Below are 24474 nucleotides of genomic sequence, written 5' to 3'. Positions count from 1 at the left end.
GAAAGAAAAATGAATGGCCATAGCATAAATGCCAAGTATCTAACTAGATAAAGCCTTATTCTAAAGAAAGTAATTCAATTTTGTAACTAAGAATAAGCCTGGAAGGCCAGGCACAATGGCTCATGCCTGTAATTCCAGCACTTTGGGAGGCTGAGGCGAGTGGATCACCTGAGGTCAGGAGTTGGAGACTAGCTTGGCCAACATGGTGAAACCCCATCTCTACTAAAAACACAAAAAATTGGCCAGGTATGGTGGCAGGTGCCTGTAGTCCCAGCTACTGGGGAGACTGAGACAGGAGAATCGCTTGAACCCGGGAGGCGGAGGTTGCAGTGAGCCGAGATCGTGCCACTGCACTCCAGCCTGGGTGACAACAGGAAAACTCCATCTCAAAAAAAAAAAAAAAAAAAAAAAAAAGAAGAAGAAGAAGAATAAGCCTGGAAATCAGCTGACTTTGAGTTCCAAACTCATTGTGTTGCCTTTGGCCGAATCACAACTGTGTTCTTTGATTTATCCATATACAAAATAGAGATGTTACAAGGATATGGAAAACAATACATGTGCAATTCCTATGCAGGAAAAAGTATCTCCACAAATATATACTAATTATGACTCCACTGAGTTGAACAAAAGCTTAGAAAAGGAATTTCAGTGAGACACAGTGAAGAAACTTTCCTGTACTCAAGTTGCCATGTTTTTGGAATGAATTACCAGAACAGACGACCAAATGAGACAGTGGAACTATTTTCAATGCAGAACACTACAAATAGAAAGAAATGCAATGCTGAGGACTCTCAAAAGTCAACATTAAAAAACAAACAATCCAGTTAGAAATTGGGCAAAAGACATGAACAGACATTTCACTGAAGATAAACAGGGCACATGAAAAGACATTCAACATCATGAACCACTAGAAAACATGGAACCAGATGGAATCACTGCACATCTACCAAACAGCTCAAACTAAAAATAGTCACCAAATGCTGGCTAAGACGCAGAGAAACTGGAGCAGCCATACATTTTCAGGGAAATGTAAAATGCTGTAGCTACTCTAGAGAACAGTTTGGCAGCTTCTTATAAACAAAATACTTAACTACTATACAACCCAGTAACTGCACTCTTGGGCATTTATCCCAGAAAAATGAAAACTTATATTCACACAAAAACCTGCACACAAGTGTTCATGGCAGCTTTATAAATAACAGCCAAAAACTGGCAACAATCCAGGTGTCCTTTAATGGGTGAACAGTTAAACAAATCTGGATGAAACTCCAGAAAATCATGCTGCGAAAAAAGAGAGACAATCCTAAAAGGTTACATACTGTACAACTGCATTTCTACAACATTCTTGAAATAACAAAGTTACAGAAATGAAGAACAGATCGGTGGGTGCCAGGGGCATGTGGCAGGGGAGTCGGGGAAGATGGATGTGGCTACGAAAGGCCAACAAGAGGGACCCTTGTGCTGATGAACTGCCCTGCGTCCTGACGGCACCGATGTCTACATCCTGATTGTGGTGTGTGTTCCGGTTCCACATGTTACCATTGGGGGAGAGTGGGAAAAGGACCCATACGATTTCTCTGTATTGTTTCTTAACAACTGCATGTGAATTTATAATAATCTCCAAATTAAAACTTCAATTTAAAAAAAAACCCAGTCCTGGCCATCTATCCAGGGCCAGTTAGGATAGGATTTGTGAAAGGTTAACGCTCAGCCCCGTGGGGTGAAATCAGGAATGAGCTGCGGAGTGGAATGGGTGGGCCTAAGAACAAGGTGTTTGGCTGCTTGAGGCAGAGAAAATAGAGGTGATGGTAATGTAAGTGTCCTAGTGACTGTGGCCAGACACCCAAGTGTTTTACTCTCTGGTCAGCCAATCCCTCACAGTTCAACAGCTGCACAGCTGACCCATTAGACAGTGAAGCCCCACTTAAGAATGAGGAAATCACAAATACAGCTTACTTGTCTCAGCACACAGAGAGATGAAGCAGATGACTTCTGAGGCTCACTTCTACTCTAGGAGTCTCATATATTAGGGTAAGTCATGTCTCAAGGTGAACTAGGGTGGTTATACTTGCACACCTGTACCCTCACACTACCTGTCCTGGCTACCCACCTGGGTGGCAGGGTGCTGCATGGCCAGGCCCCGAAGCAGCCTCAGGATAAACGGCAAGGCTGGGCGAGACAAAAACTTTTTCCAGATGTCAGCATCCAAACTGCAAAGCAAAGGAAGGCTTATCAGCAGGTCAGGGAAGCAAAGGCTACCTAGAAACCAGTTGTTGACTCTGGCTTATTTAAACCCCCAGAGAGTGTTTAATCGTGACCCTCTCCGAGTGTCATGAAGAATCACATAGAACCACCCAGCTCAGCTGAAGAGCCAGAAAGAAGTGAGTACTCTAAGTAGAAACCAAAAAGTTGCCATCCTTTTCCCGTAAGCCCCAAGGACTCTGCAGTGGTTGACTGGTCTGGTCACCCACATAGTTTCCAGAAGGGGTTGGGAGGCCCCAAGGAGGACAAGGAGCATACGTGAAGCTTTACACCAAGATGCTGATGGAGAAGGAAAAGGAAAGGGCAAAGGGGAGGCAAAGCAGCCCTGCTGCAGGAGGGCTTCATACTTCTTGGCGCTAGGGATGTGCTTTTTCATGTAGTCAAGTGCATTCTGGGTGATCCCCTTCTGGAGAATCAGATCCTTCAGCTGGTGCCCATTGCTGTTGTTCTTGATGCCAGCAGCTATTTTACAGAAGCAGTCCAGGAAGACTTTATCATCGCCACTGTGATCTTCATCATACCTAGGAGAAAAGAACAAAGAGTTTGAGGGTATGAAAGGCAGGACAAAACCCAATCATGTCACCCTCTTGGTTAACAACTGTCAACAGCCTAGAGAAGATCAAGGCTAAGTTCCCTAATGTGACACAAAGTCCTATCTGCCCTGGCTCCCGCCACTCTCCCTGTTACCTGCTATGTCTCCCACACTCACGGCCTTCTCTCGCACTCACATAGACGCGCACGTGGCTCCATCTCGTCATATTCCTCCTATCTCACCAACCACTTTGCCTTCTCTGCCTAGCCAACTGCTACTCTAATATAGTACTAACTATTCACTTCCCAACTAGACTGAGCTCCTTAAAAGCCAAAACGAGGACACAAAAATCTAATAGAAATTCTAATAGAAAAATCTAATAGAAAACCCTAGTTCAGGGTTTTAGTGGAGACTCTCACTTCACTATATGAAATCCAAGTAACATACTTATCAAAGTTGCAGTATGGTTTGAATCGCTCCACCAAGATTTGCATTTTCTCCACCTCTCCAAAGGAAAGGTACGGGATGATGCGAAGCAGGCCCTGGAGCACACTGGGGTTGGAGCGAACAAAGGTGCTGTTGATCTGGTCCAAGAGCATCACCAGCTGATCCTTGTCACCTGTCAGGAGGAGGTTGCCCTGCAACAGAAAAGAGGGTGGACATGCCATTAATGCAGTCAGGACTGTGGCTGCAGGCAACATCTGAGCCCTAAAAGTCAGCATTTCCATCAGAGTCATCAAGAGTACCCCTAGAAGAACTGTGTCTCGGCACTTCTTGGGGAATAACAAACAGTTTCACTTGAGAAATTCGTTTCTAAATTTCTGAGACAGTCCTGTTAATAGTCTCAGGTGGTCAGAATATACCAATACAATTTTCCCTTCCTATAAGAGAATGCAGGCTGCTGGACATTCACTTGGTCATAGCTCTAGCCAAATCATTAGCACCAGTAAGAATGGAGGAAATTACAGGTATAATAGGTGGAGAGAAATTCTGGGAGTTGGAGACCTGGGTTCTAGGCCTGATTCTACCAGTAACCAACTATGTACCACAGTTGAGGAAATGCCAAGTCCAGGGAAATGAAGTGGGCTGTTCAATTCCTCAATAATGAAATGAAAGGTTGGACTAAAGCCCCTGCCTATCAACTGGGACATGCCACGATTCCATTAATGAGCAGCTTTCGAGTGAAAGACTATCCTTAGCAATTGTGCTTGCTCTGAATCCAAAGATTTCAGATTTTAATACAATTATGTCATCATTAGTTGAGTCCTGACATTCCAAAGCTTAAGCAGGATCCGTCATTCTCAAGTGGGCTAAGCCAGACACTAACAGGCCTGTTGTGGGCAATGAGACAGCGCAGGCTCTCAGTGCCTGCAGATGGAGGGGCTGGGCTTCACTCACCTTGTCCTCACTCAGGGGCTCAGCATTGGACTCATCTAGAATGATCTCCATGATGCTAAGCACCTGCTCAGCCACAGCTGCACCCCCACTGTCCTTGCTTTCTTGTTCAGCTACAAGGGCCTGTAGGAGAAGGAGACCCAGTCACTCTCAGAATAAGACCACAGCCACTTACCACTGATAACTGCTCTCAAGGACGCCCTCATGGCCTTATTCCCCAGAAACCATGTGTGTATGACCATGTGTATGAATGTGCGTGTATATGCATCTTCTGAGAGGGAGACACGCATGTGAGCTTTTGATGGCAGGGAAAACATGAAGTTCCAGATCTCTTTCTTTGTCGCCCCAAGGAGAGGGGCACTTCTTTCCCATTGGTGTGTAGTCTAGACTGCTTAAGGGACTGCCTTCCTCTTATCTCTGATCTGAACTCAGGAAAGGAGCGAGGAAGCTCTTGGGTGCCATGGCAGCAGCATGGGGGCAGGGGGTGAGCCAGCCAGAGGAGAAGGGCAGCTGAATGACCCAAGCCTCTGCACCAGTCAGTCAGAGAGATGAAGGGCTTGAAGAGGCCGTGAGTCCATTTCATCTGAGCCCAGAACTGAGATGTCTTTCGCACCCAGACTTCCAAGGGCCACACTTCTTCACCTGCAGCCCATGCTCCTTACCAGGTTTAGGGTCCCCAGCATGACGTTCAAGGTGTTCATTTCCAGTTTGACCAGTTGCTGCCGGTTGACTTTCACCTTCACACAGTAACTGAACAATTTCAGTAGCACCTGACAAGAAAAGCCAGTCAAAACCCATGAGGCCACATGAGAGTGTAGGACGTGGGGGCCAGTAGGAAAGGGATGTCTAAGCAGGGTCTACACCATCAGCAAGGGCTCCTCCTGAAACGAAGAGGACAGGAGGGAGAAGTGGCCCCTCAGGGGACACAGTGAGATGGCTGCGCTCTCACATTAGGCTGCTATTCTAAATAGCAGTTGTCTCCAGAGGTAGCTCCATTGGCTGGATATGTCTCTACCATCTCTAATACAACGGCAGTGACACCAGTTCCTGATGGAAGAAGTGATGTTCTGTTTGTTGTCTTGGGGGAAATCCCAGCAACAATCCAGACCCTAAACTAATAGTAAAGAGAATGATCCCAAAGCTCGTGGCCTGTGAGAGCTCAGAACCACACAGGTCATTTAAAACAAAGGCAAATAATAACAATACTACATATTCTCATAAACCCTGGGGGAGTGGGGGGGGGGGTAGTGAAAATAACAGTATAATATTTGTGGTGCCTCTCTGGAATGCTCTAATCCTTGCTAAGGAGATTAGTTGGATGAATACCCAAATAAAACCCTATAATGCAAGAAATGAGTTACATTATAAAATCCATTTTAAAAACAACAACTATGATAATGGTTAACACAAGTGCAGTTATTTGGGGAAAGTCAGTCAGATGCTGGCTCTATAAAGAGGTATCAGAGAAGGGAAGTGGGCCAGCAGGACGGGAAGAGGTATGCCTAAGAATGTAGTGCTAACTGCCAGGTCCTTTACTGGCTCGCACTGCTCCGTGGCACCACGCTGCCCTCTAGGGTAAAATGACACAGTGGCCACAGCTTCTTTCCACAGGGGCCTCTCCCAGTGCAGAAAGGCTGGCCCCCACACCTTGCTGCTCCCAACTCACTGTTAGAAGGTGGCGTCCCTGCTTGAAATCTCTGATCCCTGCGAGTCTGTTAAGCATGCATTCCAGGCCCCCACACTGGGCCATCACACCAGCCATTTTATACACTTCTTCTTCGTCTTCTTCTTCATCTAGGGGAGAAGAGAAGCCAAGCAACAATGGAGGGTAAGGTGATGATGGGAATAAAATAGGCCAGGATAAGACAGCCCTCTTCCTGGCTGATGGCTGACAACGCTTTTCCGTATCTCCAATAAAGACACAGCCAATAAAAGGGGTCAATGATGGATGATACTAAACTATCCCACTCTCAGTAGGAGCTTTTTCAAAGTTTCAAGTCAATTAAAATTGCTTACTCAAATGTCAAAGTATAAGCACCAATACCATCAATGGAGTGGGGGGAAGAGGGGGTTAAAAATAAATCTGAACTCCAGTTTACTGTTAATTGCATTTTCCTCTAGAAGTTTGCTGGTGTTTTTTTTGTTTGTTTGTTTGTTTAACCCTCAGTGGTATCTGCATCATGCCACAGACACCTCTATTTTTCCTCAATTGAAGAAACACTCTCCCCACAGTTCTGATGTAGAGGTACAAGAGAGAAGCTCCTGAGAATGCCCCTAAGTCCCAGGGCGTGAGCCGCTCATGAGTCCCGAGACTCAGATCCCATGTGCAGCGCCGTCTGTGATCTACCTGTGGTAGAGTCCAGGGACTCAATGAACTCCTCCGTGGCATCGCCCAGCAGCCCCCGCATACGATAAACAATCCTCATGGGCTCTCCCTGAGCAGAGAAAGTGGAGAAAGGTACTTAGAAACAGGCCCAGACAAATGGAAAGGACTCCATACTTGGTCCTGCTTAAAGCCCCAGCAATGTGGAGAGCCTCTATTTTTCTACAAGGTCTCAACCACAGCATCTAGAATCCAAATGCACAGCAATTCACTTAGGGGAAAGAACGCTAATTTTATTTTGTGTCTACTAGAAGCTAGGCATTGTATGAAACATTTTAAAGACACTATCCCCTTCCATTTTATTAGAACACTATGTAATAATTTAACAAATATTTATTGAATGTTTTACTCTGTTCCAGGTCCTATGCTAATTAAGTACTTTATATGATCCTTTTACACAGGGTTACACAGCTCGTTCAAGGTTACCAAGCTATAAGCGGAGGTCTAATTCCAAGCCTGGACCTTCCTCAGGAGTAGAAACTCTCTCCTATCAATAGGGACTACTACCCAGGACAAGAAAGGCCATTTAAATCAAAGAGCGTTGACTCAAGCCTCGGGAATCAAAACAGGAAAAGAGAGTACATCAATCTTTGCCTGTAGAGATTCGGACGTCTTCATATAACCATACCAGGAGGGGGTTCATCCACAATTCTTTAAGCTAAACCCACAATCTGACTGGAATAAGAATCAAGTCTTTTATAAATGACAAAATTACAGCAACTTCACTAAATTGGAGGATCAGGAAAGTTCACTATATTTCTGGCACTGAGCACATATATTAATATTATTCTCATCTTGCAGACTAGAAATTGGAGCTCAAAGTGACCCTCGATGAAATCCATTGGGGGATTTGGTAGCACACTGATTCAAGCAGCCTGCCTCCAAGTCTGTGCTTAGCTTCAGGACAGGAAACCCTGGAGGAAGACAACCTGCCAGAAAGGCCAGTTGCAGAAGTGTTTCTGGCTACAGAAGCCCAGTGAGAATTCCTCAGAGAGAGTACCACCACAGACACTGAACACAGAGCAGGTTCTAGTCAGTAGCTAAAGAGGTAGGCTGCTTCTCAGGGAAAAGGAGGGCAAGATAGAGAAGGGAAGCTGAAGTCCCAGAACAAAGGCTATCACAAACTCTGGACTTTGCCAGAAAACTACTTCTAACTGGATTAAGCACATCAATGAGAGGGGCAAATGATTCTCAACTTCTATCTTGCTTCACCATTCAAGGGAGATACCCTTGTGTAGTCTGTGGGTTCACTACCACCATTTACAACAGTGCCCACAGAAGCTTGGTCTTAATTTTTTATGTGCATCAGGGATTAAATCCGTATTGTTCTGTTTTGATGCTAAAATGTGTGTGACAAGATGTATTGGCTGGGACAGTTCTCTGCCTGTCCCTCGGCCAACAGTGCAACACCGACCCAACTGGCAGTAGACCAACAGTCAACAGTGACCAGGATTCCCAGCCCAGTGGGAGAAAAGAAAGGAGAGAGGCGGAAATATGTAACAAATTAAAGACCAAAATGTACAAATAGTATACTGCCAATTTAGTTTCTCAAACTCTACAGAAGTATTTGGGACCAAGTCTAGAAAAGTTTGCTGTGCATCCCAGCTACACTAGTTTGCTGTAATTAAGTTACTTATCTGATTCATGTACTAAAGACCTCTCCTCCCAATAGAAACAAGAGAAGGGAAGAAATGGCAGTGGGAGAGAGAAATGGAGGCGAAGAAAAAGAAACAGGAAGAGAGGAAAGGAAGGAATGGAGACTAAAAAAGGAGGGAAAGGTGAAGGGGACCATCTAATACATCCATAAGTGGACAAATAGCATCACGAGTGATGACCAAAAGGCCCAGAGCGCTGGACTTCCTTCATTTCCCTTTTCTCCTCCTCAAGAACAACTGCCTGTTTGAGCCTCCATTCCCCAATTAGTAAAACAGAAATGATGCTCCTTGACACAGCTACTAGAAAAATGTTCTACTAAGTGAGCAGGCCCATAAAAGCTGAAAACTAATCTCAGCTGAGAGGTGTCCATATTGAAGGGAACAAGATAGCAAGCATTCCCAGCACAGAGCCTCCTTCAACACCCCTTGGTTTTCAGTCCTTGGGGTTTGACAGCTTGCACAGCCCAGCAAAATACTTTTGCTTTCCTGAAGATTCATGAAGGTCATTAAATATCCTTCCATTAGTCAGATGCCTCCAAAGGAAAACAAGATGATTGGTTTTTCTCCACACAACCCCAAACAGGAAAAGTAAAGCCTTAGAGAGCTGCTACAAGCCAGGTAAGTGATGATGAACAATGGCTCCTGCTGGTACAAGTCTGCATAAGTCAGAAAAGTTAAACGTTTCACACCTCCAAACAAGAAAGCAGGCACATACCTCATTCGTGGTACACCAGACTTTCTTGTAAACTTCAGCCACAGGAAGGTCCAAACTAATGATTTTATTGTTCACTAGAAGCTGAACAGAAAAGCAGGTGAAACTGTTATTCCAAATAATTGTAAGACAAGTAAAATCTAAGAGCAAAGGGCACCTTATGGCAATGGCTCATAATTCATAACTTTTATATGTCATGGACCTATCAACTCTCCCACTTTTAAAAAATCCACATGTATGCAAAACACGCAGAATTTTGTGCAAATTTCAGGGGCTGCAAACATCCCTAACCCACACATGGGCTCCAGCTTAGACACACCCACTGGGGACCTTCTCCTGCAAGCTCAGCACCAGAAAAGGCTTTTCACTATGTGAAAATGTCAGACCCTCAAGGGTCTGCCAGAAAGTAACTGACACAGGGATATTAACCTGCACAGGGGGTAAAACGCCAATATTTAGGGGTTCAGTAACTCAGACTCACTGAGAAGTCTCTGCCAGAGGCAACATTAATAATAAATACCCACCACCACTACAACCAACAGTCACTAACAATATGCTTACTTCTTGCCAGGCACTGGGCAGAGCCCTTTACAGGTTATTAACCTTAGCATTAGGTGAGGCAGAAAGGTGGGAATCATTAACCCCAACTTATAGAGCGGGGAAACTGAAGGCCACCTGCCCCAAGTTAATCAGCTACTAGGAAGAAGTACCTGGATTTGGTTAGACTAGAAGGAAGCCCCTATTACCTCCATGCCACTGTCATCTTCCAGGAGAGCCACTAAGTCACAGTCCTGGCAAATCTTGTTCTTTATATCCCTCATCAGCGGCCCGATGCCTGGCTCATTGCTGCTATACGGGTTCCCAGGCATCCTGCCCTGTAAGAAGTCTTCTTGTTGGGGATCCTTCTCCAGGGTCACAAAGAACTCAGTGACTTCATTCTCCTCCTGGAGGACAGAGAGAAGGGTGGGTGCATCAGAAGGGATGGCAGAGGTGGAGATTTATACCATGCTACCTTGTTCTATGGATGCTCGAAGAAAACACACCAAACTCAGCAAGTCCCCTAAACATTTAAAGATATAAAGGACAGGAAACTCAGAGGTACTTCCAAAAATCTAAACTAACTGAAGTAGTCTAAAATATCAAGCATCTCCCCTGAAACCCCAGGGTGAATTAGGAGATAAAGCCTAACAAAACCAGCAGACAAGGAGTGACATATGAGAGATGTATTAATGAAATGGGGGAAGAGGTGCGAGGAGGGACTTTCTTTCCTCCTCCCGCCGGTCTCATGTGATGCTAATCAATTTGGGGCCAGAGGACTTTGTCACTGATGACCCTGAAGTCAAGAAAGGGGCTTCTCTATGGGACATGACACTCAGGTACACACCCCCAATGAGCTCTCATTGCTAGCTCTCATTTCATGATACTAGTGTTCATCCTTCCTCAATAGCAGGCAGGGTTCTCATGTATAATACTGTGCTTCTACACAACTCAGGCTAGGAGAAAAACACACGCTGCACGTGTGCACAAAATACAGGGCAGCTAAAGAAGGAAGAGAGTAAAAACATCTTTATATTCTAGCTCAATACTGCTTCTTCCACAGCATGTTGGATTGATATGCTATGGGATTTTGGTAATGGAGGTTAGACCTAGTTTTTAAAAGAACCTGATTCTTTACTTGAATCTAAGACATAAGACCAAGGAAGGTCATTAAATGTCCCATCGTTAGCAAGAGGAAAATTATGAGGTTGCTTCTCTTTTATGGTGGTGGATCTTCTTTCACTAATGACTAAGTGGCCCACAGCTGGTACAATTCCCCATAACTTTAATGAATCACCAAGAGGCTTCATGGCAAAGTGGCCCGTGCTGACACTCGAGAGCCATGGGAAGCACCGCACTGCTTACAGGATAAATGATGCTGCAAAGCCTCTCGAAGATGAACACCGGGGTCCGGTAGTCATCCAGATTGTAGCGCTTGGCTGTCTCAATGCACACAGCCATGAAGGCCTTGGTTTCTGATTCTGTACCTGCCAGAAATCAAAGTGGCCAAGTTAGGAAAGAGCCTCTCCCATGGAAGCTGAAATGAGACTTCTAATTGAAGTACCATCACTGACAAATTATTGCTGCCTGTAAGTCTTTAAATGCCCTACATGGCAATATCAATAGTTCAAATTGGAAATTTGATGCTGATTGATTTTATCCTCAGACCACATTCAGTTTGAAACCCATAACACCCAAGTCCACACACTTCATCGTGGTTGGCTGTGTACATGTCTTGCTCTCTCTCAGGATATAACCTCCTCAAGGAGAGGGACTGTGCCTTATTTAACTAGCATCTCCTTGCCCAAAAGAGGCACTCAGAAAATGTCAAATAATCCTGTGTTCCAGTCAAACCAAAAGGAAGTTATAGTTTTTAGCTTCATTCTAAAAGATTAGGTAGAATGTCCTCTATAAGCAAAAAAAGACAACTTAAAGTAACATGAAGGTGAGAAAATACGGTCTTTAAAAAATAAGGTCTTGTGAGCACTTTGAGCTCACAAGTTGAAGACTAGCCTAGGCAATGTGGCAAAATGCCATCTCTACAAAAAATACAAAAATTAACTGGGCGTGGTGCCACATGCCTATAATCCCAGCTACTTAGGAGGGTGAGGTGGGAGGATGGTTTGAGCCCAGAAGGCAGAGGTTACAGTGAGCCATGATCACACCACTGTACCCCAGCCTGGGCGACAGAGTGAGACTTCGGCAGAGAGAAAAAAAAAAAAAAGTCCTACTGTTATATTCCTGGGTGGGTCTGAATTAAAAAAAAAAAAAAAAAGGTAAAGGTCCCTGACAAAGTCACAAACCAGTTCAGTATGGCACGATGAAAATGGCATCAGAAAGAGTTCCATTTCGGGCAATAAGGCAAACGAGGTTCCCTGACCTACTCCTCACTCTCCACCACTCAAAAACAATCTACAGTGTTGAATAAAAATGTATCAGTGAACTGCCACACTAACACAGAACAGCCAAAAGCCAAAAACTAAGAGAAATCGGGAAGCCAGGGAGATAAGCAAAACACGAGTCAGTTTTTGCATTGAGCTTCGGTTTCCATTCCCTGCCCAGATTTGAGAGGTGGATAAAGCCCGGAATCCACTGAGGCAAAGAGTCTAACAGAAAACCCCAACCCCATGCCCCACAAATACAAATATGGTACCCCAAAAAGCTACACCCTTGGTGCAGAGATCAGCTATACATTTCCCCCAACCAAATAACTGAGGAAATGGACTTTCCTTAAACTTCACCATCAAGTGGCAGGGAAAAATCTCCTCTGAAGACTTGCCATGAGCTGCCCCTCACAGGGGTTTGCGGCTCAAACCTCTCACTACCTAGGAGGTCTGAAAATCCGGAGGCTCAGAACTGGGACAGCAGTGCCCTGCACTGCCTCACAGAAGCAGTGCTTTATCTTCTCTGGAGAAACCCATCTTTGGCCCAGTCCTAAAAAATTTCCACAGATAAAGCTAAAAAATATGAGGTCACAGTCAAAACTCATAAAACACAACAAGACTTTAAGGTATCATGAGTAAGAGCCAAAACAACAAACTGCAGAATCAGGCCTGTAAATATCTCAAATTTTCCAATTATCAGACACAAACGTTTAATATGCTTATAGATCATATAAAGGAGGGAAATATGAATTTTTAAAAAGAGACCTCAGACCTGTAATCTCAGCACTTTGGGAGGCCAAGGCGAGTGGATCATCTGATATTGGGAGTTTGAGACCAGCCTGACCAACATAGAGAAACCCCATCTGTATTAAAAATACAAAATTAGCTGGGCATGGTGGCGCATGCCTGTAATCCCAGCTACTCAGGGAGGCTGAGGCAGGAGAATCGCTTGAATCCGGGAGGCAGAGGTTGCAGTGAGCCACTCCAGCCTGGGCAACAAGAGCAAAACTTGATCTCGAAAAATAAATAAATAAATAAAAAAGAGACCATAAAATCTAGAACTACAAGAATTCAACAGGTTGATTAAACATTCACATCTAGTGAAGAAAAACTGAATTGAACAAACTGTCAAAAATGCAGCATAAACACACGATGAGATGAACATTATGAAAGAGAGGAGAGATATGGATGACAAGAGTGAAAATGGAGTTTCACAAGGAAAAGAAAGAGAACACAGCAGAGGGGATTAAAGAGACAATGGCTGAGAATTTTCCAGACTGATAAAAAACACCAATCAGAGAGCCTTTGACCCTGTACCACTCTATAAGCTCAACACGAAAAATCCAAAGTGAGCCCAGCTCTAGAATTTAAAACTCCAAGAGCCAACACTTTGTCAAGAAATGAGCCTCTCCTTGAATGCAGGGAAATGCTTGCCAGTCCTCCTCTGGCTCTGTAGAACTGGAGGAAATTGGTCGAATGCACCTCACCAGCCCCAGAAGGGACAGTGTCTCAGGCTCCAGGCCGCTGGGCAGTGCTACCTGTGGTCATGTCCTCCAGCATCTCCAGCAGCATGTCCTGCGTCTCATCGATCAGCTTGGTCCTCTGAACCACCAGCTTCCGCAAGCACAGGTATCCATTCAGCACAGTACCCACCAAGCGACTTTTAAAGTGTCTTTTGATAGATTCCACCTCAACAAAGGAGGAGAGAAGGCCTGTAGAGACAGGAAAATGTTGCTGTGAGAGCTCTGGATGAGAACATAAGGAAGGTCTGTGTCTCAAAAGATTATGAGCAACTCAAAAAGCAGGGAAAATCTGCCTTTGTGCACGGCGCAGAGCAGGTGTTCAACGAGCAGAAATAGTCAATAGCAAACAGGGTATCAAAATCATAAACGTATCAACACAGAAAAAAAATACAGAGCTTAAATCTGCACTAAGGTCAGTACAAGACAGAAGAGAGTCAACCCCAGTACCCAAGGAACTAAGGGTGTCCCTAAAACACTCAGGATGCCCTGAAGGAAGGTCCAGAGGCTCTCTTTACCTGTGAGACTTTTAAGGGCATAGCCCTGCTGCAGATCGGTACTCAGGGTAGCCTCCTCCAGGGCCAGCAGACGGGCTATTTCCTAAACAGGATGACAAGTGCAGTCAGTGTGACAGCACTGCCAAAGATACCAGTTACCTCCACCACTGTCCCAGGAGCTTGCAGCACTAGACACTCAGGAGTTACAGCTTCTTAATCGAACCCTTGCAGAACTCCTTTCCAGGAGGCCAAGAACAGTTGCAGCGCTGGTAAGGGATTGCTTAAAAACTGTAAACTGTCTAAATGCCCCCAAGAGTTTGCTATAGCTATATAATAAATACAACAAAGTCAAAAAAAATTTCCAAACCCCTTCAACAAATATTTCTTCTCAGCAAAAACAAACCAACAAAACACTACGGTAGAGCTTACATCCAGGTACAGTGAAGGGGGAATTAGGGAAGGGGCTCTCTTGGGCAATAGGGTAGGATACCTTGGTGATGAGGTTGCCCACATAGGGTAGGACTCCCCGAGCTGCCAAGTAGACTTTCCAGTGCGCGGAAGTGATGAGCTTCTGGTAGAGAGCCAGGTACTCGGCCGCACACTCCCCAGCTATGCTCAGCTCATCCAGGTAACTGCCACCAGGAGGGACAGGGCACTCTAGTCAAGAACTCTAACATTTCAAACGGCTCCAAGGCTCCCCTTTCTCCTCCCAATCTTTCCTATCTTCTGCTGTCTGTCTCTCCTGCTTCCTAGAGGGAGGAACAGCATCCAAGAAAGCTCCAATTCCCACATGGGAATCTCCCACACCTAGGAAGCACTCAGAGCACACCACAGGGAGTGAATGCCACAGAATCGAAGCATTCATATTTTGGCACCGATTGCTATGAGAGAATTAAATAAGATAATGCATGCCAAGCATTTATGCACTCAATCGCGATAAATATTAGCTGCATAAGATCTCAAATATTAGCTGCTGCTGCTAATACCCTCACCACCACCACCACTACTATCACTAATAGTCAGCTTTTTAACACTTTGTTGTTTCTGGGGTCTTCTACAGGGAATGACGGGTGCCTTTCATTACCCTGATCCATGGATTCCCCCGGGAAAGATGAAAAGGCTTTAGAGGAAGTCTAACCACCCTCCCCATCCCACTCCCAAATGGTACCTGGTAAGTAGGTCCAGGACTTGCTGCTTGCGGCTGGGAATGGTGGCTAGAGCTTCCACAATGGTACAGGCTGCCTGCCGTGCGGCCTGCGTTGCTGGAGTGAAAAGCACCTGCAGGACAGGGGAGAGAAGAGGCCGTAGGCTCAGAGGATGCCCTGCCTCACCAGGCCTCCAGCAGGGCAGTCAACTGCCACCTGTCTAGGAGAGGTCTTCTGGGCAGCTCTCTAGGAAAATATTAGAGGTAAAAATCACCAGCTAACACAAGACTCCACTGTTTTAGGTGCGGAAGGGGGCTGTGAAAGAGCCCTGCTTCTGCCTGGAGACTTCTCCATCAGGAGATGTGAAGAACACACCTACAATAAGTGAAGTAGGAAAAACGGATCTTCCTTAGCAAAGACCATTCTTTTTTGGGGACACTTACATGCTGAATACTTTCATTTAATGTAAACCAAATATTTCTTATTTTATATATCAACAGACAAATGCATTACCTAACATAGAATTACTTTAGCTAGAAAGAAGAGGGAGGGGAAGGACAGCAGAAGATATGAGAAGTGGAAGGAGAAAACGGACTATGGCCAGGGAGGAAAGCAGAAAGCACAAGGAGCTTGTTGAGATAAGCAGAGGAAATTCTGTTTCGGCCAGCCCACCATGCTAGCCCAACAGCTACAACCAAGAACCTGTACTCACTCCCTATTTGAAAGGAAGCAAGAACAGCAAAGAGAAAGAAGGGATGGCAGCACAGACACATGGTGAGGGGCAGAAACACACCGCTCAGAGTCTGGGGTCAGGGGCGCAGGGGGTGAAGAGTCCAGCAGTGGCCACTCACTTGTCGCAGCCAGTTGTTATGCCCCAGTTTGAGATCCAAGGGGGAGGTCCTCTTCCCCCGACGACTCAGGAACTGTTTCCACCTCCACACGTACTTCTCAGTCAAATAGAGATGGCGGAGCTCTGATTTGCTGGGGGCTTTCCCATTGCCATCTATCCCTGCAAGGCCAAGGGTTGCAGGGGTAGGTAAGTAAACAAGAGTGACAGAAGGCAGGGCTGTCAGAGCACAGGCAGGACTTCCCGGCATCTTGAAGAGAAAGACATACCTCTGATAGGAAGACACTTCTTCCAGGCATCATAGGATGCCTTGGGGTCTCTCTTGAGCCACAGTTGAGCCTGGGCGTGGATCTCATTGCAGTATGGCTTCACCGTGGTAAGGGCCTCGACGGGGACATCCTGGAGGAGGCAAGTGGAGCAAGGTGAGGGCGCTCAAGGGCACACCTGAGCCGTAGCCCCAACAGCATGGCACTGGTGCCCCAGGGGGTGACATGCAAAGGCAAGAAGATCAGGAGGATCAACATGTGTATCTTTTATGCCCAAATATGTGTTCCTGTTAACCATTTTGATCCAATTTAGCAGCAGTATCTCCACACTGAGCTTAAGGTCAATGATTTTTATTGTGCAGCAGAAGCCATGGCTGGCTTCCTACAGACAATCCTATAGCACATACACTAATTCCTATCCCACGGCTGATTTGCAGTTTCCCAAGCATGAATCTTCCAAGGGTCATGAGCAGCCTCCAGAATGCAAACTGTCACTAACTAGAAGCAGCCTGCAGAGAGAGCGAGCCACAGACAGACACTCCAGGCCAGCGCGTCTCAAGCTGTTTGGCCTCAGAACCCTGTTACACTCTTCGAAATTTATTAAGGACTCCAGAGAGTTTTGCTTTACATGGTTGTATCTATTGACATTTCTCATGTTGAAAATTAAAACTGGCTGGGCACGGTGACTCACGCCTATAATCCCAGCACTTTGGGAGGCCAAGGCAGACAGATGATGATTTAGTCCAGGAGTTCAAGACCAACCTGGCTAATATGGTGAAACTCCATTTCGATACAAAATACAAAAAAATTAGCTGGGTATGGTAGTATACACCTGTAGTCCCAGCTACTCAGGGGGCTGAGGCAGGAGGATTGCTTGCAACCGGGAGGCAGGGGTTGCAGTGAGCTGAGATCGTGCCACTGCACTCCAGCCTGGGTGACAGAGTGGGACCCTGTCTCAAAAATACATACATACATAAATAAAAATTAAAAACTGAGAAATTCTTAAGATATTTGTTAATTCATTTAAAAAGAAGAGTAAATCTATTATTTGTCAACCTAAATTTTATGTTTTCCAAAGCAAAAACAACCTACAGAAAGACGTGGTACTGTTTTACATTTTTGGTAACTGTTTAATGACTGCTTTATAAAACATCTGGATTCTCATATCTGCTTCTATGGTCAAAGTGTCATGACAGGTTGTTTTGGTTGAAGTATACGAAAAACATTTGGCCTCATACAGATATACAGTTGGAAAAGGAAAGAATACTTTAATAGCTTTTTCAACTAGTTATGGATTTTTTTCATTGAGACTATACCAAAACTCAACAAATTCTAGGGTCTGAAAGATTAGCTGTAGTATGGACTCTGAAATCACATCAATAAACTTTTCATAGTTCATTACACTAACCTTCATCTTTTACCTGGCAGGATACTATAACATGCATTGGTCATTTAGAAAACACTGGTTTACACGGTTATGTCAGTTCTTCTTAAAGCTCACTTCATTCATTTTGAGGAAAATATGTGCCAAATACCTAAGCCTGAACAACCACAATTTGCCCATCAGCCATTGTTTTTCACGCACAAGCGGAGATCCACGGAAAGGCAGCTGGTTTGGCTTGCATCTCACACAAGTGCCTTTCCTCAGCACAACTGCTGTACTTGGGGAACAGCAGAGGTGCTTTCTGTGTACTCATTTTGTCACACTGAGCATTACACAGATTAGTACCCAAGAGTGGAGATTTAATAAAATTAATTTGTACTGCTTCATCAAGGATATTCTTGATGAAGCCGGGTGGCAGTGAAGAACTGCACGGGGCCACCGCCTTGTCAACCTAAGGCACCGGCCATCTCCCCAGCAGCAAAGATTTTGTACAGTTAGCACAAACATCACAAGAATGACAGGGGCAATAGTGTCTTAGGACAATCATGAAGATAACTTTGTCCTCACAGATCTCTGAAAGTCTTAAGAACACCCCGGAGTCTGTGAGCCAGATTTTAGGAACTGCTGCTCTCACTAAGTTACACGGAGCAACATGTGAACATCCACACCAGGCCTCAGTCCTTACAGTGCAAGTAATTCCGTGAAAAATCTCCCTTTGCCTCACACTGTGGAAACAATGACGGTCATGTAGGGATGGGTGCCCTCTTCTCAACCAAGGGCCGATTTTACTTGGGAATCTGGGGGAAAATAATCCCTCCATCAAAGGGAAGGAAGTAGAGTGTCCAGTGCTGCCTTTTCTGAAGGCAGCTTCAATGTCCACCCTCCCCACAGCATAATCCTAGTGCTTAGCACTCAGAAAGCAATCTTCCCGCCATGAGGACTCTGTTGCCCATAAGGGATGGCCCATCAGACAGAAAGGAGTCAGAAGGACCCAAGGCCCAATCCAGGGCAAGTTGGTGGCAGAGCCTTAGGCATGGCCCAAAGAAAGAACTATGGCCTGCCAATTCAAAAGTTGATACAAGCAAGTCAATCTCTGGCTCAGCTACAGTTATTTTAGGATAAAAACTTGGTTTCATTTATTCACTTAACAATAATTTACTAAGCAGCTATTACAGATGTTATACCATCCTATATACTAGATATAAACAGTATTACTAAGATGGTCCAGTCCCTGGATTCAAGGAGCTTACAGCTAGCCTAGTAGAGAACTGACCCTCTAAGGAGCAGCTAACAAAGTGAAGGAAAACATTCTAGGCAAACAAAGCAGGAGACAGCCACAGCTAATGTTTGTTAAGGATTAACTTAGGCAGACACTGTTTTGATCACTTAGTCTGCATTATGTCATTTATTTTTCACAACACTTCAAGATGGAGACTATATTCCCATTTTATAGATGGGGAAACTAAGGAACGACTTGCCCAAGGTCACAATGCTAATAAATGGAAGCGCTGGGATTTGAACTCAGAAAGTCTGCTTCAGAGCCTGGGATTTCTATCACTGCACAGCACTGCATGTGCAAAGGCAGGGGTAGGAAGGACACAATGCTTTCTGGGGGCTGCAAGTTATCTAACATGACTGGAAAGAGCTCAACCTTCACAGCTAGCCACTTTGCTCTCTGCTTTGCAGTTGCATGTTTATTTTACTTCAACCATCCTTCTCAAAAATCCCAACCCATGTCTGCTGAACCCAGGCAAAGGCTGCACGGGAGCCACTCAGGTGAGGTGGGCTCAAGGCAAAGCAGAGACCATGAGGAGGCAGGGCACACTGGAGGGAATGAGGAGGGCGACCGCCCTGCCCTTCCTTGTTAGACCCCTGCTTGGCCCAGTACCTTGTTCTTCTTGCTAGTGGGAGCAGGTGGTTTTATCAGCTTCTGCAAGATCCTCAGGCACATGAGGGTAATGTTCTCAACCACCACGGGAGTCTTAATGTTCACAGCCATGAGGAAAAGGCTGAGAGCTAGGGATGGTCAGGAAAGGCAGAGTCACAATCAGGAACACTACACACCTGCTCTGCAGAGGCCGCCCAAGCATGTTTCCCTCCTCCCCTCCCATTCCAGCCAGGACTGCACCTTGGAGCCTCCTTTCCTTTCTCTGAAAAGCCCCTAACTCACCACAGCGTAACCGGAGCTCCCAGCAGCTGTCCTCCTTGGAGATAGAATCGGTCAGCAGCAGCATTTCATACTGCAGGCTACTTGCCTAGAAGGCAATGGGAAGAGACATGAGTCAAGAGGGTCAGCTACGGTCCAGCGACTCTTAACCATTAATACAATTTCTGGTCCTAGGTGGCTCCAAAAGAGACAAAGGACAGACGGAGACCCTTGTGCTCCAGGCTCTTCCCTGGGAAAACCATTCTGGGATAATGTTCTTCTCCTTCCCTCCTCAGTCACCGCAGGACCTGGGAGGGGGACACTGAGGAACACAAGGCGTGTGAGGGGGAGTCCGCGAGGACAGCTGGGCCTGATAGGCCGGCTCACCAGATCGGGGTTGGCCCAGTGGCCCTTCAGGGCTGTGGAGACCTTGCCAATAATCAGGTCATTCATCTGCTGAGTGGCTTCTGGGTTGTCTCTGTGGAAGCAAAGAGAAATGGAGTCCTGTAATTCACAATCAGCTGTGACACTCCTTTCCACCTGAAGGGGCCCAGAGAAAATGAAATCAATGTCTAAGGCTACCTGGCCCCAAATTTTCTACTTCCTTCCCAGGGGCGAGACTACAGCTTTAGCTTCACAAAACCGTGGTTGGTAATAACGGGCCCATCACAGCTGCCTTACCTATGAATAGATGCTAACTGAGGGAAGAGCAGCACCACCTTATGGGACCCATGTCCCAGGCGACAGAGCCCTGTTGTCTGGTGTGACACATCTCCAAAACCTAGATGTCAACTCTTAGTCTTGGTCACAGCTCTTTCCCCGACCTCTCTATCTGCCTGCGTGTCATTTTCCAGGAGGCCCTCACATCCTAGTTTATGTCTCTTTGTAGCAATGTTCTCATTATTAATAACAAAAAACAAACCTATCACCTCACTCTTGCTTCCCAACATACTGAATAAGCCCCAAAGTCCTTACACAGGCCCACAAGACCCTACGGGATCTGGCCCTCACACCCTCCGACCTGAGCCTCCTCCCGAGTCTTCCCTACTGCATCCCTGTCTCCAGCTACACGGGTTCCTTGTGACGCCCTAGCATTCCTGGCACGCGCCTGCTCTCAGCTCCCCACTTGCTACTTCCTAGGCATGCAGCCTACTGCTGAGACTTTGCCATGGCTGGCTGCCCGCCTTCCTTCACACAGGTCTTTGCTCAAGTATCACACCCTCGGGAAAGTCCTCCTTGACTACCTTATCCAAAATAGCATGCCTTCCTGTATTCGGGGTCACCATCCCTGCTTTATTTTTCTTCACAATCTTATTTCCTGACATTATATTGTGTAATTATTTGTTTATTGCAGTTCTCCCCACCTAGAATATAAGCCACACAAGGATGGAACTTTATTCCATTTACCACTGTATCCCCAGAGTCTAGAACAGTGCCTGGCATTCAGCAGCTGCTCAATAAATAATTGTTAAGTTAGGGAATAAATAATATAGCAAATACCATTTATCAAGCACCTATCATGTTCCCGAATTTATGCCACACAAAGTAATCCACATAGCTCTGGCTGTAGGATCTGGGACATACTAAGCACTGGACATGCATGAGTTATTTACTGAACTACTTCATCTATCCTCAACCACATGCTTTTAAGGTGTTTATTATTGTCAGGTTTTTGTTTTTGAGACAGAGTCTCACTGTCACCCAGGCTGGAGTGCAGTGGTGTGATGTCGGCTCACCGCAACCTCCGCCTCCTGGGTTCTAGCAAGTCTCCTGCCTCAGCCTCCCAAGTAGCTGGGGGTACAGACGTGAGCCACCACGCCCAAGAAATTTTTTTTTTTTTTTTGAGACAGAGTCTCACCCTGTTGCCTAGGCTGGAGTGCAATGGCACAATCTTGGCTCACCGCAACCTCCGCCTCCTGGATTCAAGCGATTCTCCTGCCTTAGCCTCCTGAGTAGCTGGGATTACAGGCGTGTGCCACCACACCCAGCTAATTTTTTGTATATTTAGTAGAGACAGGGTTTTACCATGCTGGCCAGGCTGGTCTCAAACTCCTGACCTGCCTGCCTTGGCCTCCCAAAGTGCTGGGATTACAGGCGTGAGCCATCACATTTGGCCCTATTTTTGTATTTTTCTTTCTTTCTTTCTTTCTTTTTGAGATGGAGTTTCGCTTGTTGCCCAGGCTGGAGTGCAATGGCGCGATCTTGGCTCACCGCAACCTCCGCCTCCCAGGTTCAAGCGATCCTCCTGTCTTAGCCTCCTGAGTAGCTGGGATTATAAGCATGCACCACCACACCCAGCTAATTTTGTATTTTTTAGTAGAGACGGGGTTTCTCCATGTTGGTCAGGCTGGTCTTAAACTCCTGACCTCAGCTGATCCGCCTGCCTCGGCCTCCCAAAGTGCTGGGATTATAGGCGTGAGCCACAGCACCTGGCCCTATTTTTGTATTTTTAATGGAGACAGGGTTTTACCATGTTGGTCAGGTTGGTCTTGAACTCCTGATCTCAAGTGATCCACCAGCCTCCGCCTGCCAAAGTGCTGGGATTATAGGCAAGAGCCACTGCGCCCAGCCTACTGTCAGTATTTTTCAGATGAGGAAAACACAGGCTCAGAGAAATTAAGGAAACTGTCCAAGGCATATAGTACAAGTTATCAGATACTGAAATTGAGTCTTTCCAGTCCAGAGTCCAAGCTCTTAATCCCCAGGCCCCACTGCTCTGCTCCACTATCTTCTTTCATGTGAGTCTTTCTTGAGTTCAAGTGTCTCCCTTCCCTTCCCTCACAAGGACTCAGGGATGGTTTCCTCAGAACACTGTACTGGAACCAAAAAAGCACTTCACTTACCTACACCCTGTGTCTCTTTCCATCTTTCCTGTTATAAGCTATCTAACCTGCTGGGTGGTCAGAAGCACTATTCTGTGCACCCTGTAACGCTCCTGGCATGGCTGCTGCCACCATCCCGAGTGTCAGTAGGAATTACTAGGCCCATAACCATGGTGTAGGTGCTAACCGAGTTAGGAGGCACATGAGCTGGCGGACCTCCTCCCGCATGGCCGCAGCCCCTCGGCGAAGATTATAATCAAAGAGCTCCCGGATAAGGCCCTGGGAGACAAGGATGTGCCTCAAGGCTGGGTTGGTGGCCAGGGCCCGAAGTAGTGTGATACAATGTTCTGTGACAGCCGAGGCGCAGCCGTAGCACTTGGTGGAGGATGTGTGGCCACAGCCCAGGACGGATAAGGCACGGTACTGGCTGGCAGTGAATGTGGGCTGCACAGAGGTCCGGGATGATTTAGTGGCTGCTTCCCTCTGCTGTAGGTCGTATTCCAACAACTCTTTACGTGAAGCAAAGACTTTCTAAGAACAAAAAGGCAACAGTAATGGGAATTAGCAGTTAAAATAAGAAGAGGATGTTAAATGGAAAGTTAGTTTTGCTTTAGAAAAAACTTTACATGCATTATATAATTTAATCATCTCAATAACCCAACCAGTTAGATGCTTTATCTCTATTTTACAGAGAAGGAAACTGAAGCATGGAGGAACTCGCTTGACCAAGATAAGTGGCAGGGTCCGAACTCAGACTCAGATGGTAGGCTCATGCTCTCAACTCCCATGTAACAAAGACAAAGGTCAGAAGCTAATACACGTGTAGCAAAGATGGCACTCCAGCAATCTGGGGTTGAGGGGGAAGGTAAACTGGATGCTCTCCTTATCTGAGGTACCTCTGTCTATGGCTAGCCTCCCATCTCATGGAGATTAGGTCTGTGACACTGCAACTGACACATGGCCCACCCTGGTTGATTGCAGTTGGTGTGCCCCTACAGCCTGCAAACATGGCATATCAGAAAAAGAGGGAACAGAATCTTGGCGCCAAATTTTTTAAGACCAGTAACCCCTCTACTAAGAGACAGGTTGTTAATGGCTAAAAAAAAAAACAAACAAAAAAAACCAAAAGTATCTATGCTACCTTCCCATCACCAGTATGCTCAGTTATCTAGCACGAATTCAGCACTCTGACCAGCGCCATAAATCATGGTGGGGGAGATGCTGTTTGGTGCAGCTGCCTGCCTGCCTTTTCAGCTGGATTGGGCAGGGACAACACCAAGACTGCTTTGAAAACAACGCCAAACAACACTTGGACAAAATACACCCAAAAGCTGCTCCCCGCTCTCTACCTGGATGATTTTGGAGAGTTCATCAAAAGAGTTCTTGCAGTCTCCACAATACTCCTGAGCCAACTGCAGGATGTACCGATTCACACTGGCGGAAGTGGAGCTGATGCCCCCTGCTGTTCCTGAGTCATCCTGCAACCCCAAGAGGTAAGCTGTGAGGCTTCTCACCTAAGGTGATCTCACCTAGGAGGCAGTCTTCTGATCATGACCCAAGGCCTTCTCCAAATGCCCTTTGCAGCATGGGATTACCTGTGGCTTTTCTGGAGCTGCCTCATTCACTTTGCAGAGCAGGTTTTCCAGCTGTGGCCGATGTCCCATCAGCTGATGATACACTCGATCAGCTTTGTCCAAAAGCGTATTGATGTTGGACACAGCCTAGACAAGAAAAGACAGGGACCTGAGTGAAGGCTTTTTAGCTGATGACTTTCCCTGAGTAATCCTCATTGCTAACCATTTACCAGAACATTTCCTATGGGTCAGGCACTGTGTTTCACATACATTATCTCTGTTCTTCACAATAATCCTTCCAGTGAAGTGGGTATATTATTTCTAATAAAAATACAATGCACATCTGTGATACATAATAATACAATGCTGAGAGAAGTAACTTATACTAGGTTATACAAGTATTAAAAGTATGG

At 45.9% G+C, this 24474-nt stretch overlaps 1 protein-coding gene across 9 annotated transcripts in view; it reads right to left on the bottom strand.

The window, feature by feature from the left end:
* Window positions 1-24474, bottom strand: part of UBR4 (ubiquitin protein ligase E3 component n-recognin 4) — a 139878-nt gene that overhangs the window by 17687 nt on the left and 97717 nt on the right. For 8 of the 9 annotated variants that reach the window (XM_077971818.1, XM_077971854.1, XM_077971834.1 and 5 more), the window contains 22 exons: window positions 24083-24208; window positions 23837-23965; window positions 22675-23018; window positions 20053-20143; window positions 19690-19774; window positions 19408-19535; window positions 16139-16268; window positions 15874-16031; window positions 15046-15155; window positions 14368-14509; window positions 13899-13980; window positions 13399-13572; window positions 10842-10963; window positions 9686-9883; window positions 8943-9023; window positions 6537-6624; window positions 5856-5983; window positions 4852-4959; window positions 4193-4312; window positions 3242-3432; window positions 2610-2783; window positions 2111-2210 (listed from right to left, as the gene is read on the bottom strand). In XM_077971818.1, coding sequence (XP_077827944.1) covers window positions 2111-2210; window positions 2610-2783; window positions 3242-3432; window positions 4193-4312; window positions 4852-4959; window positions 5856-5983; window positions 6537-6624; window positions 8943-9023; window positions 9686-9883; window positions 10842-10963; window positions 13399-13572; window positions 13899-13980; window positions 14368-14509; window positions 15046-15155; window positions 15874-16031; window positions 16139-16268; window positions 19408-19535; window positions 19690-19774; window positions 20053-20143; window positions 22675-23018; window positions 23837-23965; window positions 24083-24208 — 3009 coding nt within the window. Of the gene's footprint in view, window positions 1-2110; window positions 2211-2609; window positions 2784-3241; window positions 3433-4192; window positions 4313-4851; window positions 4960-5855; window positions 5984-6536; window positions 6625-8942; window positions 9024-9685; window positions 9884-10841; window positions 12411-13398; window positions 13573-13898; window positions 13981-14367; window positions 14510-15045; window positions 15156-15873; window positions 16032-16138; window positions 16269-19407; window positions 19536-19689; window positions 19775-20052; window positions 20144-22674; window positions 23019-23836; window positions 23966-24082; window positions 24209-24474 lie in introns of those variants that run through there. The other variant, XR_013406861.1, reaches the window with a different exon arrangement.

This window comes from Macaca mulatta, chromosome 1 (assembly GCF_049350105.2).
Source record: "Macaca mulatta isolate MMU2019108-1 chromosome 1, T2T-MMU8v2.0, whole genome shotgun sequence".
Lineage (NCBI taxonomy): Eukaryota > Metazoa > Chordata > Mammalia > Primates > Cercopithecidae > Macaca > Macaca mulatta.
The sequence above is the reverse complement of the archived record's forward strand: the minus strand, read 5'-3'. Positions and strand labels throughout refer to the sequence as shown.